The sequence below is a fragment of the Meleagris gallopavo genome, chromosome 3 (genome assembly GCF_905368555.1).
Source record: "Meleagris gallopavo chromosome 3, MGAL_WU_HG_1.1, whole genome shotgun sequence".
Lineage (NCBI taxonomy): Eukaryota > Metazoa > Chordata > Aves > Galliformes > Phasianidae > Meleagris > Meleagris gallopavo.
The window spans coordinates 14509005-14528263 of NC_139406.1; the positions used below are offsets into that span (position 1 = coordinate 14509005).

General features: G+C 46.8%; 2 protein-coding genes across 2 annotated transcripts; both read right to left on the bottom strand.

Annotated features, from left to right (window-relative positions):
* Positions 1–5003: 5003 nt before the first annotated feature.
* Positions 5004–5945, bottom strand: LOC116216410 (uncharacterized). Its single transcript, XM_031552692.2, has one exon. It carries the CDS (start codon positions 5943–5945, stop codon positions 5004–5006), a length of 942 nt encoding a protein of 313 aa, XP_031408552.2.
* A 5527-nt stretch (positions 5946–11472) lies between these two features.
* On the bottom strand, positions 11473–12414 carry LOC109366617 (uncharacterized). Its single transcript, XM_085219907.1, has one exon. The coding sequence runs from the start codon at positions 12412–12414 to the stop codon at positions 11473–11475; it is 942 nt and encodes a 313-aa protein (XP_085076033.1).
* Positions 12415–19259: the final 6845 nt, after the last annotated feature.

The following is a 19259-nucleotide window of genomic DNA, read 5'->3' on the forward strand; positions in this document are numbered from 1 at the left end:
GGAGACCACACAGGAAATTGACTACAAGTGGGACGGAATAATGAGCAGAATAAACTGGGGCGTTTTTATTATGCTGCCAGTCACAAAGGGTGCAACCCCTTTTCACCTGGCTACAGCTTTTACAGCAGGCTTGAGACCTTGGAGGGAGCAAATAACAGGTTGTTTGCATGCCTTTATTTCAATACGAAAACCTGCTTCCTCAGCACAATTAGAAAAAACAAAGGGTAAAATCACAGTGTCTGTAAGTTGGCCTATACAAGTGAAGTACGATAGCACTTAGAATACTCAAGTGTCATTCTATGATTATATTGAGAGAAACACAAACTGAGCAGCGGCAAACTGACCTCTCTTTTTTTCCTCTTTCTTTCCAAGGCATTTATTTGCACTGAGATGCATGAGGGATGGTGTAACATATCAACACACTGCTTCAACATGTACAGCAAGAATTCAGGCTTCTGCAGACATGTCTGCTGACATAGAAGTGTTCCTCACCAGAGAATATTTCTAGTCATAGACAGGAAATTAATTGTATTCATTTATTTTGTTAAGCCTGTTCTTGTTTGGGGTATACATCTCAAAAGGAAAAAAAAATACTAATAAAACAACTCTGAAATAATAGGTGACCAAACAGCTGCCAGCTTTCAGTGAGAACAAAGCCTTTAACCTGGAGAACAGGAAGTGAAAGATTCCATGTGCTGGAATCAGGTCATCTGGCATCTAACCTTTTCCCTAAAGACACTGCTCCCAGCTCTTAGCACTGGGCACATCTGGCCTTGGTATAGCACAGATAAATCAGATGCAGAGAAACAGTGCTTTGAGTTAATTACTTCCAACTGAAGCATCTGTAATCCAGTCCTTCCAGGAAGAAAATATTGTGAACCCCCACGCATGTGCACTGTGGTTCAGAGCACCTTCTCACAAGGACAGGGACAGCACTGTTCTTCCTTCATCCCTGGTGCCCATAGTGACTGCACCAAGTTCTTTTTGCCAGGCTATGGCTAGGTCTCAGAACAACCTAAATGATGCTTGTCTCAGGAAAAAAAAAAAAAAAAAAAAAAAAAACCCAAAAACTTAGGTTTGTCACCTTTCCTTAATTATTTTTTTTAATTCAGAGATATTTTCAAACCTTTGTTTGCCCTGAAGTTTCAGGCCTTGATGTGCTTCTTTCTAGTACTGTTTATGTGAACAGAGTTGCCTTTTTAAAAGCATATTGCCACTGCAGTACATTTATTGAGGATGCTTCCTCTACATAGCCACATTACACTGTGCTTGATTATAGCTCTGGGGAGAACACTGACCAGTGAACTACCAGCACCACAACAATCCATCAGTTAGCTCCTAGCTGAGTGTAGGCGTGATTTTCAAATTATCAGCGGCTCACCTATCAAAGGAAAACCTGCATGGGGATAGGATTGCTCACGTAAGCAATGTGGAAACTTTGAAGGGAGAGTAGATCGCATTGGCAGAAATGCTTTTCCCACGAGTAGCAGAGACCAAGCAGACCTCTCCCTCTGGCACTGAACTGGTTTCAGGTTGGAGCATTAGCAGCTGACATGTCCAGGGATTACATGGCCTTTGCTGCCCACAGCACAGGCCTGCACTCTGACACACAGCTTCCCTTCCAGCTCTGGGTTTGCATTATGCCCTTACTATGTGCAGAGGAAGGAGGTGTGAGAATTGGGGATTTCTTTCTCTCTTGCTTTTATCCAGTGTCATTAGCAGATGAGTCACTTTCTCCTGTAATCCAGGTAGTTATGAAGTGTCTGGGTGATTAATGTGGGTGAGGGCACACACCTTCCCAGAGTTCTTCAGCACAGTTTCACAGCATGAATATATGCATATTAAAGGACAATAAAAGTTTAGAGTCAATATTTGCTGAAATAAAGACACTGGAAATGAGCCTGCCTCCATGGTCTGAATTTTCTCCAGCTGTGTGTTTTCAGGGAAGGACAGAGCTTTGCTTGTCCCTGAATGCAGCTAAAAAGAAGAACATGTTAATTCTTGTTTCTTCAGTTGGTATTTGGCAGATCTGCTAAAGGCAACAAAATCAGTGTACATTTTTACACATTACTTGAAGTAAAACACCCTACACTGTCGCTGTCTCATCAGTCATTTTTAAAAGTTATACCTGCAAACCCATCTTGACATCCAGATGAAAATCTTAACAAATAATGGCCCTGAACCTCAGCTGATGTAAACTGATTAGCACCTATGAAAGCAAGTGAGCTATTCCCACATTCAGCAGCTGATTCAGCTTGTATCACCAGTAACCCAGAGCCCCTACATTTGTGTAAAAAAAACATAGAACATATTAGCCCATAAAAAGGAAAAGTATGAAAAATTGTGAACGATTAAAAAAAAAAAAAGCCTATATTTAACAAAAGAAAGTTCTAGGAATTGATAACAGAATGCTTCTTTTTCTCTTTCCCACTACATTAACCCAGGTAATATGTAGCCTACCAAGAAATAGCTTTCTTCATTCTTCTGAGATCTAATGGTTCCATTAAGCTTGATGGGGAAACTGTAGAAGATACTACATGCATATTCCAGTGAGTTAATAAACTCCACCATAACATTAACATTTACATAACAGGCATAAGTGACCTGGAAAGCTGCAATTAGGTCCATAGGAACTTGTGACAATGCAAATACCCTTCCATCTTTCTTTCTTGGATCAAGATTAAAAGCCCACTGCAAAGGTGGCTACCAAATTCAATGGGTTGTGGATAAAACACAGAAACAGGCTTGTTAGTGAGATAGATATTGGAAGATGTGGACAAAATGTTGTACACATATAAGAATTATAGACAGTTTATGGTGGAATAATAGCCTGGCTCAAAGATGCTTAAGATGAAAATTCTGGTAAGAGTGGGTAGGATGAAGAGAAAGATAAATTACTTCCTATACAGTTTATGCTACTTTCCATACAAGATCTAATTCAAAGGCTTTGGGATTAATAAGGAGGGATTTAAGAGGAAAATGCTAACCTAGAAATCTGGTGCAGACCAAATCACAGCAGCTACATAGTCGGCTACTCCTGGTACAGCTTTGGCTCTTGAGGGACTTTTTGTTCTTGCATGAGAGGTCCAACAGCAAATTTCTTACCACTGTGGGGTTTACCCCCTGGTACAATGCCATTGTATCTTCTGCAGTATGGAAAGAGGGAATGTATTGTTTGGAGGACATCTTGGATGGCCCTATTTTCTCATACCTTGCCATGAATTAAAGAACAGTAAGAGTGATGCATTTAAGGTCTTCTACAGTTCTAAGGCAGGCAAAAGGCATGTTTAAACTTCTATTGCTTAAAATACCATTTAGAAGAAAATAACAATGTAAACCACATTTCAGGAAAACAAAATAGTTGAAGGAGGTGCAGTATCACCTACTCCCAGCTCCGTTCCCTTCATGTCTCTAGTTCAGACTATACAGCATGCAGTTAACAGTGAACACATCTCACTACAATCACACAGTTGCAAAAAAAAATTTGTATCTACCATGAGAATAGAGAAAGTCAGCTGGAAGCATGAGAGGTGAGCAAGTCAGTTTTGAAACTTACTCATGTAGTATGTCTCTTTGTTTTCCAGTTCAGTTATTCTATTGTGTAATGGGAATGGCAAAAGTTATTCCTCTGTCATTTGTCTAGAAGAATCTGGTAATGCTTTTAAAACTACCTACATGAATAGAATTGCTTTTCTGCTCCTCACTGTCTAACTCAAAAATTTTCATTTCCAATACTCTGATAAGAGCAAAAAGCAATGTGCTTTCCTTCGCACAGAGGAGGAAAATTCCAGAAAGAAAATCTGGGCCTATTCACAGATAGGTATATTTTCCAAGACTCATGCATAAGCTACAGCAATCATTTAGCTTGAACCCTTCATAACAGAGACTATAGAACCCAAAGTACCGATTTAATGGGGCCCATAGCCTTTGAATTGCAGCACATATTTTTGGTGTTTATAACATCAGACTAATATGAAGAGAGAGTGACATCACAGCTCAGCCAATGAAATCAAACAAAACTTAATTATTGGTGGCCTGGAGCTGGCACTATGAGAGGAAATTAGCCAAGCCCTGATAATTGGATTATTATTAGAGTAACATAAGTTCCCTTTTCTGTTTGGTGAAGCCCTTGCATGTTTTGTTAGTGCTGTCATGAGTGCTGATTTATGGTGATGGAAATAAAGTTGTGGTTCTACGCCATCCCCGAGGTCTGGAAGAGGGAACAGCACAGCTAGGAACAGCAAGAGCAACAGCCTTCTCAATAACACAGAGACTTTTTCTACTTTTTTTTTTTTTTTTTTTAATTTATTTTCTTGCAGTGTCTGAGGCATGGACGCAGATGTATGGATGATCCAAATAATTTGTTGCATGTTCTAATATCCCTTAAACACATTCCCAAGTTTTCTCTGGTATCTTTCCTATCCCCTCTTCACATCAACAAAACATCCCACAAAGTCACTCCCAGTCTACTCCTTAACCGCACATGGGGCGCTTCTCCAATGAGAGTCATGAATCGTTCCTAGCCACATGCTCTTCTTCCAATTATATTGGCATCATGCAGCGATCACACAGCTCACTCGAATTTTGTCTCGCTTGGAGGTGTCCTCTGTCCTTGGCATTCCATTCCCATGCTGTTTATCTTGTTTTGCAGCCTGTGCTCTAAATATTCTTCCTTGAATCCCCACATTATGGTGAGACTATTGGAGTAATGTCTGCTCCAACTCCCAACGAATGGGGGCCTTCACGTGTTTTGTTAGCACTGCCATGAGTGCCGATTCATGGTGGTGGAAATAAAGTTGCATTTCTGTGCCCTCCCCAGGGACAGGAATATGGAGGAAACATCATGGGTAGGGACAGCAACGCCAACGGCCCTGTCAATAACACAGAGACTTTTTCTTCTTTGTTGTAACAGATGTTTATTTTGTCTGCAAGCAGCAGGCGAGACGTAGATGTCGTCCTCCCAGCCTACTGGAGCCGTGCTCTGATGGCAGTGCGGTGCCAGCCTAGCGCCGCCGCCGCCGGGGCCGCCTCTTGCGGGGTGGGGGCGAGTCCTGGCAGCAGCTGCTGGCTTTCCTCTTCGGGGGGCGCCGGTGCCCCCCACACGAGCGGTTCCTGCCCTGGGCGGAGGGGCCCGCTGCTGCCACCTGCCCTGGCTCCTCCTGCGACTCCTCCTCTGAGGGCGCGGTGGCGGTGCTGGGGTGCCCGGGTCCCCCAGAAGAGCTGCCGGGCAGCTCCTCGGTGCTGGGCCCTGCGGGGTTGGTGGAACAGCCTGGGCCCGAAGCGGGAGGCTCCTGATGGGAGGCGCTGGTGATGGCGCTGGCTGCAGGGCTCTCCTCCTGTCCTCCAGCAGCATGGCTGTCCCGGTGGTCCAGCTCGTAGTGGATCGTGGGGCCGTACAGGGCTGCAGCGGTGCTGATGAGCCCTCTCACGAAGGGCAGCACGTCGCTGTTGGTGATCAGCTGCAGCTCCCGTACCAAGGCCTCCTCGTCCAGCCCATGCTCACAGAGGAAGTTCATGGTGGTCCACTGTGCCTCTTCCACTTCCCACCAGTTATTGCTGGGCACCTGCTGGAACTCATCCTGCAGCCACTGGAGCAGGGGTTCGAGGTCTTCAGGATGTTCCCTGAATAATGCAGCCCAGACCTCAGCTGGGAAGCTGTGCTCGGATGGGATGAGCACCGGCTCTGCAGGCCCCTGCTCGTCCTGCAGGCCTTGATCTGAGTGCGCTGCGGGCTGCGGGACAGCACACTCAAGGTAGTCGTCATCCGACCTCACCGAGTATCGGATGGTGGTTATTTCGTGCCCGCATACGGCACAACTCGGCTTCCTGTTTGCCCACCAGATGGCACAGCCGTAGCACAGCTGGTGTTGGCAAGGGGTCACGTAGGTGACATCTTCCCGAACTTGCCCGCAGATGGGGCAGATCCATTCGGATGCCACGTCCATGGCCCCGGGCTGTGTGGTGGGCTGGGGAGAGCTGAGGTCGGGAAGCTGCTCCCCTCACTGGTGCTGCAGCAAGCAGAAGGTGTTACAAACTGCAAAAGAGAGAGAGAGCTCATGGTCACTCGCTGCCCTCGGTCCCTCAGCAGCAAACCCTCCCGGTCCCTGTTCCCCACCAGCTGCTGCAGGGGCCAAGATGTCCTGCACCACTCACCTCTGCCACTACAAGCGCACCCTGTGCGGCCCAGCTGCCCGATTCAGGCAGGGCTGGGGGAAACGCTGCTGATACTGTGGGACGGGCACCAAGAACTGGTGCCAGCAGCCCCACAGCTCAACGCAACCAACTCGCTCAGTGCTCCAAGTCTCGCAGCAATGCTCAACTGGAGTCCAGGCACAAGTGCACGCTGGCCTCTGCCAGAGCCTGAATCTCTACAGGGAGGGCTAGCGAGGTCACAGTCATCTCCGTTGCTGACATCACAACCCCTTGGTCGGTGACCCACCGACCATCACTGCATGTGTTGGGGCCCCAGCCTGGGCCTCCATCACCTTCCATCATTCTATGATTTTCATTTGCAGTGGTGATAGACTTGGGAAAATAAAAATTGCACGTTTCTACTACCCATGTAACTTGTAGCCAACTTGTGATTAGTTGGTGCCACAAGATGCCACGAGATATCTAGACAGGTTCAATATGTAGCAAGGGATGCCACTTTGGCTGGCCTGAGGACCAACTGCTCACAGTTGCTGTCCATCCACACTGCATGGATGATGGACTGCATGCCCTGTTTGCAGAGTAGACACTGGGGCCTGCTGCTATTGCACAGCTGGTTGCAGTGGAAACAAAACTGGTGGCAGCATGGCATGGTGCATACCACACTGTCCCACTTCTTGAGGCCTATGGGTCTGTGGGTATCTAATGCCACCTCCATGCTTCCACCAGTTTCAATGGGCATGGGTGAGCAGGAGATGACAATGTGCTCCCCAGCTGAGATGCTGTGACAGCAGGTGTCACGCTGGAAGAGGACAACAGACCCCAAGGGCTTGGGCTGGCCTGGGGAGGGTCCCTCAAGAATCCCCTCCCAGCTGCCGGCATGAGGCATTGCCACACTGCCTACCTGCGCTGCTGCACGCGCCTCTCCGCGATGTCCCGGCTGCCTGCTGCCAGCAGGGTCGGGGTACGGCACAAATGGCTCTGAGACGGCGTCTGAGAGCTGCACTAGCAGCACCCAGAGCACGTTCCAGCTCCAAAGCTCGCCCTGTCCACACTCCAGTCCTCGCACACACGCTCGGTCGGAGGCCAGGCACGAACTGCTGGGCCGGGCTGCCGCGCCCGCATTAAAGCAGCGTGGGCCAGGCAGTCACAGTGCATCGCACGGAGACGTCACAAACCACGGCTTGGCCGTGTCGCCAGTCCTCACCTTCACTGGGTGACATCACCGCCCGTCCCACAGCGATGTCGCCATCCATTGCTTGGTCATCACCGTGTGCTGGCCTCACCTGCTGCATGTGTGCCAGCAGCACCGCAGCCCCAGCACACGTTCCTGGGCTTTCCCCAGCGCCGCTGCCAGCTCCATTCCCCCCCCCATCTCGTGTGCTCAGTGTCAGTGTTTCACACCAATCACTGGCATCTGGGCCGTGTCTTCCCACAGGCCCATTGGGTGTCTCTGGCCATGGCAGGCAGCCCCAGGCTCATACATCGTGAAGGTTTATCATTCAATAAAAGTTCATGCTTCCCTTTGTCTCTTGGACTAGATGATATTAGAGGTCTTTTCCCTCCTTAATGATTCTGTGATTCTATTCTACCCACATGCATGATTGCTGTTTAGTGAAGCTTTCCCTGACATTGGCAGCACTGATGCATTTAATATTTTCTATTCCATTTTAAATGTGCATTGGTCTGGTCTGCTGCAAAGCCAACCACTCCAGAAGCAGCATAGGGCTGCTAATTAGCTTGAGCAGGGTAGCAAAAGGGACCACATTTGACTAGAGTGGAAAACTAGAATTACTAATAGGCTTTCATTACTGAGATGCTGAGTAGCCACTGGAGCAACTGTCTGCACTTGTCAAAGTGCTGTGAAATTAACTAACTACCAATGAATAGGATGTGTGTGTGTGTACTTTGCCTGAATATGGCCACCTATGCAAGAACCCCAAGCAGTCCCAGCTGGTTTTGTTCAGTAACTGCACAGGGTTTGCTTGCTACAGACCCCATATGCTTCCATTACCAGGCCTACAGCGGTTACCTGATGCATGTCAGGGATTGCTATCCTGATCCTGCTTAATTTGTGAAATGTGATGAAATAAATGCTTCATATGTAACTTCTGGTCTGTTGGTGTTCAGCTGATGTTGCCACGTCCGCACTGAGTGGACAGGTGGCTCTGCTGACCTCCTGACTGAGGTGCCAGAAGGTTTATTAGAGGTGCACTTGCTACAGCTTTTCACTGCATTGAATAATGTGGGATTGTTTCTCATTTCTCCTGTGTTCGCTGAACGTCACTGGTGCCTTGTGTTATTTGGAGTTTTTCATTGAGCTCTTAAAAACTGACATTCAGATTCTCATTCAATGTGCGAATGAAAATTTTTTCCAGAGAAACAGTATATCTACCCTCCTGCTGAAATGCGGTGGGTTACATATATTTGCAATGTAATTCTTGCTCTTACCATGTTCCAGAGAAGGTTTGTGCAACAGCGCTTACTAAAATGAGAAAGTTGTGGAAAACAACTTGGCCAAGGATTAATACCTCATGCTTATTATGTATACGATCAGTGATTAACATACATTAAATACACACGCATATCTTAATACATGGAATTACTGTATGCATTCCCCCAAGGTCAAATTCCCTTGTGGTACGCACTGAACATCCCCATTTTTCTGCATTACCCACCAAGTGGTCCCAGGTCCCTGAACAGAAACAGTTCCAAGGCGAGGACTTGAGGGCCTTGTTTGCAGTACGAGTCCTGCAGTACTGATAAGCTCTCTAACAAATTCTTGGAAAGTACTGAGAAGTTTGTTCTAAAAGTATCTTTCCTGGCCAGTGGACCTATAAAAACAATAACAGTTCAGCCCGATTTTGTAACTAATCGGGGCAGAAGGATCCACGGACCCATGGCCTGGGAAAGGGGTAGGAGGGATGGGGAAAAAAGGCAGGGAGATAGGCCTGAAATCAAAAAAAGGTGGCAACAAGTTGACGGGGAAAACTGATTTACTAAACATGATAGCGGAATATGAGATAACATAATACAATATAATTGGAATTGAAGATAATAAATAAAATGAGAGAGAGAGAGTGTCCAATACCGAAGGCCTTGCTCTAATGCTGAAGGCGAGATGCCTGGAGATGAGCAGTAAGGGGAGGGGGCCATTCCGTGAGTTGTGAGCAGTTTTATCTATCCCTCTAAATGGAAATGGAACAGTCACATCTTCTGGGAGATGTAGTTCTTCTCTTCTGAGAACCATGTACCTGGAAATATCGACAGCCTATGGAACTGGAGCAGTAACAGTTTAACTCCCAGTGCACTACATGATGTCATGATGTGGAATGCCGATAACACCAAATGATAAAGCCCTGGTACTACAGCAATGTTTTCTTTTTTTATTCTGTGTCTATAATACAGAAAACTCATGTCTGATTCTACCTCATGCTTCATTTTCAAGTTTTATTTGATGTGAAAATTCTTTTTCTAAAATATCTCCTGTGTATAAAATTGCTTTACTCTTCTCCTTCTGCTGCTTCCTCAGTGCTCTGTGTATAGATCCCAAGGACATGTTTCATGGCTTGTATGTTCTCATACCTTAGTTTGTGTGAATTAGGAGATATAGATATAAGGTTTTCTTTCCAACTTCTTTTCCTTTCTTTCAAGGAAAGGTCGCAAGGTATCGTTTACCCTGTAATGTTTAAGCAACAGAACAAACCATTCTTTCCTTTATCTGCTGTTGATCTGTTGGTGCGGTGATCCACACGTGAGAGCATGAAGGTGCTGAAAACACGGATGAACAGCATAATCTGTATTAAAGAGACCTTGGAGAAGTAGATTATGTTTACCCTCTATGATCCAAGAAAGTACATTCTATTTTCCTAAATGTATTTTGCTCCTTTTCCTTCATATATTTCTCCATATCTCTGCTCCTCCATTCTAAACAGGAAAAGAACAATTACAATTACATCCCCGCCCTGCATAAGTCTATGAGAGGCTCAGATGAAAACGTGTTCCTCTGCTGGTTTGCTTGAATGCTTGAAGGTCGTGAAGATCCACTCTACATGGCAAGGAAGCTGGTGAGGTTTGCAAGTGAGGTTATAGGTACGTACTTTCGTATTTCTTGATTGGGATATTATGTTAGCTATGATCTGCCAGTCTTCTGATTTCCAAAGATGAGTACTTGGAAAAAACCAAGTAAATACCAAAACAAATACTCCATGCACAACTGGTACGAAATACTGAAATGGATCATGTCCAACAAAAAGTAAATATATTCAGATAGAAGCCTAGATTCGATGTCCTTGTGGTGACAGATGCAGGAGAAGCAAAGATTTTTGAGGTTAGGTCTGGACCACGTATAACTATCTGTTCTTTCAATTCTAGTCATGATTGTAGGTCGTCTTGTGTCACAGAGAATGTGTGTGGCAGGGGTGCCTGGGTTTTTTGTGTGTTCCATTGTTTTAATGACTTTTTTAATGTTTAATGAAGCCAAAAGCTTACCAGGACATGCAAACCTAATGATAGGTGGGTCAATAGTTGTGAGGCACAAGGGAATGTCACACTTGCATGGCAGACTGGCTCCTCTCTGAGGCTGGAGAAAAGCCCTGCTCCTCACAGCAAGCCCCTGTGCCCTCCAAACTCAACATCAAGATGAGCAACCCCTGGGCGGTTGGGGCAGGGACAGTTAGCACATCCCAGGGTTGAGGATGTGCAAGATGATTAAGGGCAGGTCTCCCCTGCACTGGGGAGCCTATCGCTGAGCCCAGTGCTCCAGATGCGGCCTCCTTAGATCTGAGCAGGTGGGCAGGATCACCGCCCTTTGCACACTGGCAGCAGGCTGGCACCTCGTGCAGCCCAGCCCAGCACTCACCTTTGCGGGCAGCGCTCCTTGCCGGTTCAGCAGAGTGTCCGGCAGGACTCCTGGGTCCTGTCCAGCCGGGTGGCCCCAGCTGCGGTGTGGCCAGGAGGTGTTCCACCCCAGGTGGAGAAATTTGCCCTTCCACCCGCTAGTTTAAATGGTGGGATTATTGGAGTAATGTCTGCTCCAACTCCCAACGAATGGGGGCCCTCACATGTTTTGTTAGCACTGCCATGAGTGCCGATTCATGGTGGTGGAAATAAGGTTGCGTTTCTACGCCCTCCCCAAGGACCAGAATATGGAGGAAACATCATGGGTAGGGACAGCAACGCCAATGGCCTTGTCAATAAGACAGACACTATTTCTTCTTTGTTGTAACAGATGTTTATTTTGTTTGCAAGCAGCAGGCCGAAAGGTAGATGTCGTCCTCCCAGCCTACTGGAGCCACGCTCTGACGGCAGTGCGGTGCCGGCCTAGCGCCGCCGCCGCCGGGGCCGCCTCTTGCGGGGTGGGGGCGAGTCCTGGCGGCTGCTGCTGGCCTTCCTCTTTGCGGGGCATCGGGGCCCCCCACATGAGCGGTCCCTGCCCTGGGCGGAGGGGCCCGCTGCCGCCGCCTGCCCTGGCTCCTCCTGCGGCTCCTCCTCTGAGGGCGCGGTGGCGGTGCTGGGGTGCCCGGGTCCCCCAGTAGAGCTGCCGGGCAGCTCCTCGGTGCTGGGCCCTGCGAGGCTGGTGGAACAGCCTGGGCCCAAAGCGGGAGGCTCCTGATGGGAGGCACTGGTGATGGCGCTGGCTGCAGGGCTGTCCTCCCATCCTCCAGCAGCATGGCTGACTTGGTGGTCCAGCTCGTGGCGGATCGTGGGGCCGTACAGAGCTGCGGCAGTGCTGATGAGCCTTCTCACGAAGGGCACCACATCACCGTTGGTGATCAGCTGCAGCTCCCGCACCAAGGCCTCCTCGTCCAGTCCATGCTCACAGAGGAGGTTCATGGTGGTCCACTGTCCGGCATAGACTTCCCACCAGTCCTCGCTGGACTCCTGCTGGATCTCCTCCTGCAGCCACTGGAGCAGGGGTTCGAGGTCTTCTGGGTGCTCCTTGAAAAATGCAGCCCAGACCTCGGCTGGGAAGCTGTGCTCGGATGGGATGAGCACTGGCTCTGCAGGCCCCTGCTCGTCCTGCAGGCCCTGATCTGAGTGCGCTGCGGGCTGCGGGACAGCACACTCAAGGTAATCATCATCCGACCTCACCGAGTATCGAATGGTGGTTATTTCGTGCCCGCATACGGCACAACTCGGCTTCCTGTTTGCCCACCAGATGGCACAGCCGTAGCACAGCTGGTGTTGGCAGGGGGTCACGTAGGTGACATCTTCCCGAATTTGCCCGCAGATGGGGCAGATCCATTCGGATGCCACGTCCATGGCCCCGGGCTGTGCGGTGGGCTGGGGAGAGCTGAGGTCGGGAAGCTGCTCCCCTCACTGGTGCTGCAGCAAGCAGAAGGTGTTACGAACTGCAAAAGAGAGAGAGAGCTCACGGTCACTCGCTGCCCTGGTCCCTCAGCAGCAAACCCTCCTGGTCCCTGTTCCCCACCAGCTGCTGCAGGGGCCATGATGTCCTGCACCACTCACCTCTGCCGCTACAAGCGCACCCTGTGCGGCCCCAGCTGCCCGAGGTGGGCAGGGCTGGGGGAAACGCTGCTGATACTGTGGGACGGGCACCAAGAACTGGTGCCAGCAGCCCCACAGCTCAACGCAACCAACTCGCTCAGTGCTCCAAGTCTCGCAGCAATGCTCAACTGGAGTCCAGGCACAAGTGCACGCTGGCCTCTGCGAAGCCTGAATCTCTACAGGGAGGGCTAGCGAGGTCACAGTCATCTCCGTTGCTGACATCACAACCCCTTGGTCGGTGACCCACCGACCATCACTGCATGTGTTGGGGCCCCAGCCTGGGCCTCCATCACCTTCCATCATTCTATGATTTTCCTTTGCAGTGGTGATATATTTGAGGAAACAAAAATTGCACATATTTACTCTCTCCACAATAATCCATCTTCTGTGAACTGTTCACACTTCCTGAAACTTAGACACTTTTTTGCCTGTTGTAGTTTTGATGCAAAACAAATTGATGTTGGTCTTCACTCCAGGCTTGCTTTTTATAGTGAGTGCTAACAGCAGGGCTTTTGCTCACACTAGGCCACCTAATGTAAGAAACCTGCTTCATTATGGGGTAGGACGAGATGATCTCCAGAGATCCCTTCCAACAATCCCACCCTACTTTCTGTGATTCTGAAAATTTGATGGAGATGAGAATTGGTGATAAACTTCGCCTGAGACAATGTGGCTAGACAGGTACAGAGAGCCTGCTTTGTTGTAGAAAAAAATAAACTTCATGATGCTTTCAACCCTAACTCTTACAGATCTGTTATACTGGATGTTGAGATTACTTACTGCTCATCTGGTGATAGGCAACAGTTTACAAAATCTGTTTACTGATTTGTGTCTGACTCTGAGACACGAACTACAACAATCATTCCACTTCAACCCTGCCATACCAGAGTCTGCAGAACCTGAACTACAGATCCAGTTTCATGGGATCCATAATTTCTTTTTCGATTTCAGCACATATTTTTGGAAACCTGGTAGTGATTTATCACGCTTAGGTAATAAGAGCATTTACCATATATTAGGAGTTGTTCCAAAGCTTCTATAGGTTATCAGAATCTTAAATGATGTCAACATGAAGCAATCCAAACTGTACAGTCTAAACTTTTAGATTTTTTTAACTTGATGAAATACTGGCTGGGAAACTTCTCTTTTTCTTTTTACAGCAATATCTCTGAAGCAAGTGGGGCTGTTAAGCCTGGTAGGCATTGCAACTGTAAAAAAAAAAAATTCAAAGAAAAATGCTGCTACATCCCAGCAACACATAGTACAAAATCCCTTCCTATATTCGTATATAGATAGAGGAGCTGGCAGTTGCAGATGACAAAATTGGATGATGTAAGTCAACAATACAGCCCTGAAGCCACATTTATTCAATCATGCATGAAGTCATCACTGAAGAGATTGTATTTCGTTCAGTTGTAATGCACTAGCAAGACCTAATATATAAAATGCTATGCAGAGAAGACATAGGTGAAATATCTGTCCTTGGCTCACTGTACAGACTATCAGTATGAGTGTCCCTTTCTGATGAGTTCATGAAGAAGAAAGAGTCAGAAATTACCGTATGTATACTGTTTAGGGCAATGATTACCCTTGAAGATAACACATGCAAAGCTAAGAAAAAATATTTTTTCAGATTTCATTTTCGTTCCTGACCATTTCTGTTGAAATTCACATAACAATAGAAAAAAATCCTCAAATTCACCATGCTGAAGTATATTAAAAATTACATCGAAGTAGTGGAGTATGCTTTTCACAGTTTAAGAAAGGCTGTTTTCCTTATGTGCTGGGTTTATCTCACTGTGAATTACAAGTGAATAAAAGTGAAGTCACCCCATTTCTAGAATAAAGTAACTTACTTTGGAAGGTAGCACATTTCCTGCATACACATACCTGAACCAAAATCATAGTAAATTTCCAAGCATTTCCATATTTTCAGTTTCCGAGTTTAAAAATGAAACAGTTTACACAGGAGTGGAGTTGAAACTAACAGAACTAAGAAATCCAATGGAGCTTAGCTCAAAACGTACAAGCTTAGATTTTCCTTTCCAAAGAGGTACTACCAGACCCACTCCTGTACTATGCCAGAAAATACAATGCTACCATCTGCCACTTCCCAGTGAAATGGATTAGTAAGACCCAAGTCCACATTAGGCTTCCCATTTTCTTGAGCCAGCCTGTAAAAGTAGGAGATGGAAGAGAAAATATTAATTTTTGAATGTCGATTTTGTCAAAGCAGATGATTTATGAAAGGTTGAATTCTCAGCAGCATTTAAAGATGAATATGGACTTTGGTGACGTGTGACCATTGAGCAGCACCAGTGGCACTCAGGCAGGGGAAGAACGAGCCATGGAGTATATCACTGTCTCAAAGCCATCCCTCCTGCCCTGTGCCTCTACAGTGTTCCCCTAGCCTCTGTCTCTCCCAGCTGCTGTGGGAGCATCATCCACGGAGATGGAGTGAGAAGGGTCCAGTCATGGCTGGAAGGGGCTGGCTTTCAAAGCAAGACCTAATTTTCCTTTGGTTGCTGCTGCAGCTGCAGAATAAAGTGTGCAAAGACCAAGGGCTTTCAGAAGAGGATGCCTAACCTATGCAGGAGACATTTGCACTGACACTTCAGGCTGCAGGTTGGGGCAGAGTAGAGTTGTGGCACATCCCCCTGACACTAGAGTCTGAGGACTCCTCAACACCCAGTACATCAAGTCTTGCCCTGAAGCTCCCCTTTGTCTCTAGTGCCATAGGTGCAACATGGCATTATTTTGGCTCCAGTCTTTCTAGTGCTGAGTAGAGCTTTAAATCTTTTCTTCCTGGGCTTTACAGCTACAACACCCTGCCTAAAATCTAGAGTTCTGAATGAATTTGAAAGAAAGGCTCTTGGGACCCAGCTCTCCTCCACCATGCTGGTATGCTTCTAGTGCAATTAAAAGTGGTTACAGAAGGAAGCCACTCATCCAGGACTACTGTACCAGCAGCACTCCCCAGGGCACTGTGCTCCAGGCAGACATGTTCCCTAGTACAGCCCGTGGTCTGGGTCTTTTGCAAAAGCAGTGTTTGCACTTTTTGTCACACCACACCCCAGTGCAGAGGAGGCTTGAAGGCACTGTGGACAAAATGACTGTGTGCACTGAGTGCTCACAAGCTGCACACCTGTTTTCAGTTTCAAAGTCTCCTGAAATACAATGAAAAGACAAGGCATTAGAGAAGAGATACTGCTTTATTTATGCTCAGGTGAAAGGTGGATAATAGTACTATCTATATCCATAAACCAAACGTTTTCAATACTCGCCTATCTAATATATAAGGCACACCTATCCATTACATATTCACAAGATTACTGCATTTACAAGGTTACACCAACATATCTGAACCTTCTGTGCTTGCTTGTGGGTCTTCAGTGCTCTCTGGCTGTCATTTAGGGAGGTGTCCCCCTCCTCATTTTGTCCATGTATGGGCCCAGGTTGTCTAGGAACACCCAGCCTTCACCTACTTTCTACTGATTGATTACTGATTACTGTAGAAAACGTTACTCTTATTATAGAAGCCTTGTAGGTAGGAAGGATATTTATCATAGATAAGCAATACATCTGGAAGCTTAAATAGACGAAAGAGTAGATCTTCAAGGACATCACTCTAATTATCTTGTAGAATTTCATCTGGAAATGATAAGCAGCATAAACAGCAAATAATTGATTTTCAGATTTCGTGCCCACTGGAGGAGCTGTCTAGTGTGAGAGATCTCATTGCACATATGCTGAAGAAGATCAAGGTAGTGTAATGGGATTTGGACAACGTGCATTTTAACTCCTAGTTTTCTTAATTAAAGTTTTTGTTAACCTATGTCTAATTGATCTTTCTTTATCATTTCACTAGGTAGAAAACTAGAGAAAAACAGTGGTTTTACTTTCCTACCTTTCTCCTTATCTTTCCTTACACTTATCTTTCCTGCCTTATCTACCTGCACTGTTAGATACTCTGTCACAAAGATTCTCTTTCACTTCATGGCTCTCACGTCATCTAACAACAAAGTCTCACACTAATGTTAGTCATTTGTAGCCACTTTCAGCTACCACAGTAGAGCAGTATTGGTGACAGGAGGCCTGGCTGTGCTGTATACACGACTTATTTTATTGATGCATTCACCTATTCTTAGCACAAGGCATTCAACCAACCTGTGGTTTGGTTCCTCTCTTTCCATGCCAAAAATTGGTAACAGGAAGCATTCTCTACAATTCACTCATCCTTAAGGAACATGGAGATCATGTGTGCCTGTGCCACCTAGTGTCACAGTGATGTGATTTAACAGAGACCCAGACAGCTAGCAGATGGGCCTCACTGAGGCCAATAGGTACTTGCTGGAGGGCAGTTGAATGTGACTGAGAGTTGTGCCCTGGCAGCCCAAAGTGCCAACCATACCCTGGGGTACATCAGGCCCTGCACTGCCATTGAGTGTGGGGAGGGGTTATCCCCTCTATTCTGTGCTGTGCAGTTGCACCTCCAGCACTGGGGGCAGGTTTGAGTGCCACAATATAAGGACATAAAACTGTTAGAGACTGTCCAAAAGAGGACCGCAAAGATGGGGAAGGCTCTGGGGAGCAAGGTGTGCGAGGAGCAGCTGAGGTCTCTGGGTTTGTTCAGCCCAGAGCAGAGGAACTGAGGGGAGACTTCATGGCAGCTGCAGCTCCTCACAGGGAGTGGAGGGGCAGCGCTGAGCTCTGCTCTGTGTGACAGCGGCAGGGCCCGAGGGAACGGCATGGAGCTGTGTCAGGGGAGGGCAGCTGGGGGTTAGGAAAGGTTCCGCACCAGAGGGCAATGAGCATGGAAGAGGCTGCCCAGGACAGCCCCAACCTGCAAGAGTTCAAGGAGCATTTGGACAGTGCTCTCAGACATTGGGTTTGAATTTTGTGTAGTGCTGTGTAGAGCCAGGAGCTGGACTTGGTGATCCTTGTGGGTCTCTTCCAACTTGGAATATTCTATGATTCTACGATATCTTCATTTAACATCATTAATATAATTTATTGTCATTATACTCGGCTAACAATTGTGATATGGATTTTGAGAATATTGTAACACAGCAATTCAGCAATCGAAAGCATTCAAAAATGTGACCATACACATATTTCAAGTTGAAACTATACTCTTGCTGTGATACTTCATTAGCTTCTCAGGAATCTGTTGTGATGTTATTACTCAGCATTCAGCCAGTATTTCCTTAGGCAAAACTAGCTGCAAAGTCACACGATAGGAATATTGTATGAGTAAGGTTTAATTAAGAAGTACAAGATTTAGCCTGTTATCTGTAAATATACATGTGCCTTTTCTGATTTATTTTTTTAAATCTCATTCACAGTCAAAGAAACACGTTTATATGTGGCGTTTCGGAAACCTGCGAAATGTGACTGGAGAGACATTACTTACATGCCTGTGACTTGTGTACTGTTTTAGACCTAGATCTAAAAGCTAAGTGTAGCATTACAGATTTGAAAACCATAGGTACAGATGGCACAGCCAGAAATACTACATACTTCCAATGGGGGTTGGAACAAGATGATCTTTAAGATCCCGTCCAACCATATCATTCTGATTCCTGAACGTTGCTCTTAGTTCCAACATTTCCTTTGCCATCTCATTTCCCACAGCCTGATTACATGCAGTAATCTTTGCTACATTGTGCCCTTTCACATTTGGAATAGAAGAACAGCTGTTACTGATCACGCCTGAACATCAGCCTTGTGCATCCTGTATCATGTGTGCATATGAAGACATTAAGCAAAACAAACTGCTGACCAGAGGACTTCAGGAAGAAATTACATCAACCTTCCTAGATATAGGGCTGACTGTGCTTGTGCCTTTTACCCTCATCCTAGAGCAGATTGTACTGGGCTTAGTTGGAGGCAGGTGGAAAAATGAGGATTGTGAATCTAAGGCAGAGTTTCCCTAACAGTATTACACAGGGAAGGATAATGACACTAATTTAACACAACTGTTGCACTGACTTAGCAGAAGTTCATAAGTCTGAAATCTGTATAGCAAGTTTACAAGAGTCGTTTGTAATGTGCTGTGCTTTCTGAGTCACACCATTGCTCTTACTCTGCAGACACTACCCGTGAGCTGAGTTTTATTACTGAGCCGCAGGTGACTAATGCCTGATTGCTTATGACTGTCAGGAGTTATTAAGAGCTGGTTCTGTGAATAAAAGCATTCAGTGCTCGGATTATGCAAAAGACGGTGCTGCTGAAAGCAAGCAAATGGTGTGAGAAAGCAGAGATGTAAGAAAAAAATGTCTTTGTGTCCCAAACGTGAGGCAGGAGGAAAAAAACGAGATTTATTCAAAACCATGTAAACGACCATTTAACATTTTACAGAAATAATCACAGAATCGTATGGACTGGAAGGGACATCTGGAGAGCATTCAGCCCAGCCCCCGCTACTACAGCAGGCTCCCCACAGCAGGTAAAGATCAGATCCCGACCCGGCTCAGCCCTCCCCCTACGTCACTGCTGGACCTGGCACCGCCCCCACTTCCTCGGCCCCACTGCTGCCCGCTAGCCCACCAACTTCCGCTTCCGGCGCCCAGCCCGCATGCGCACGGCCCCTCGGATAG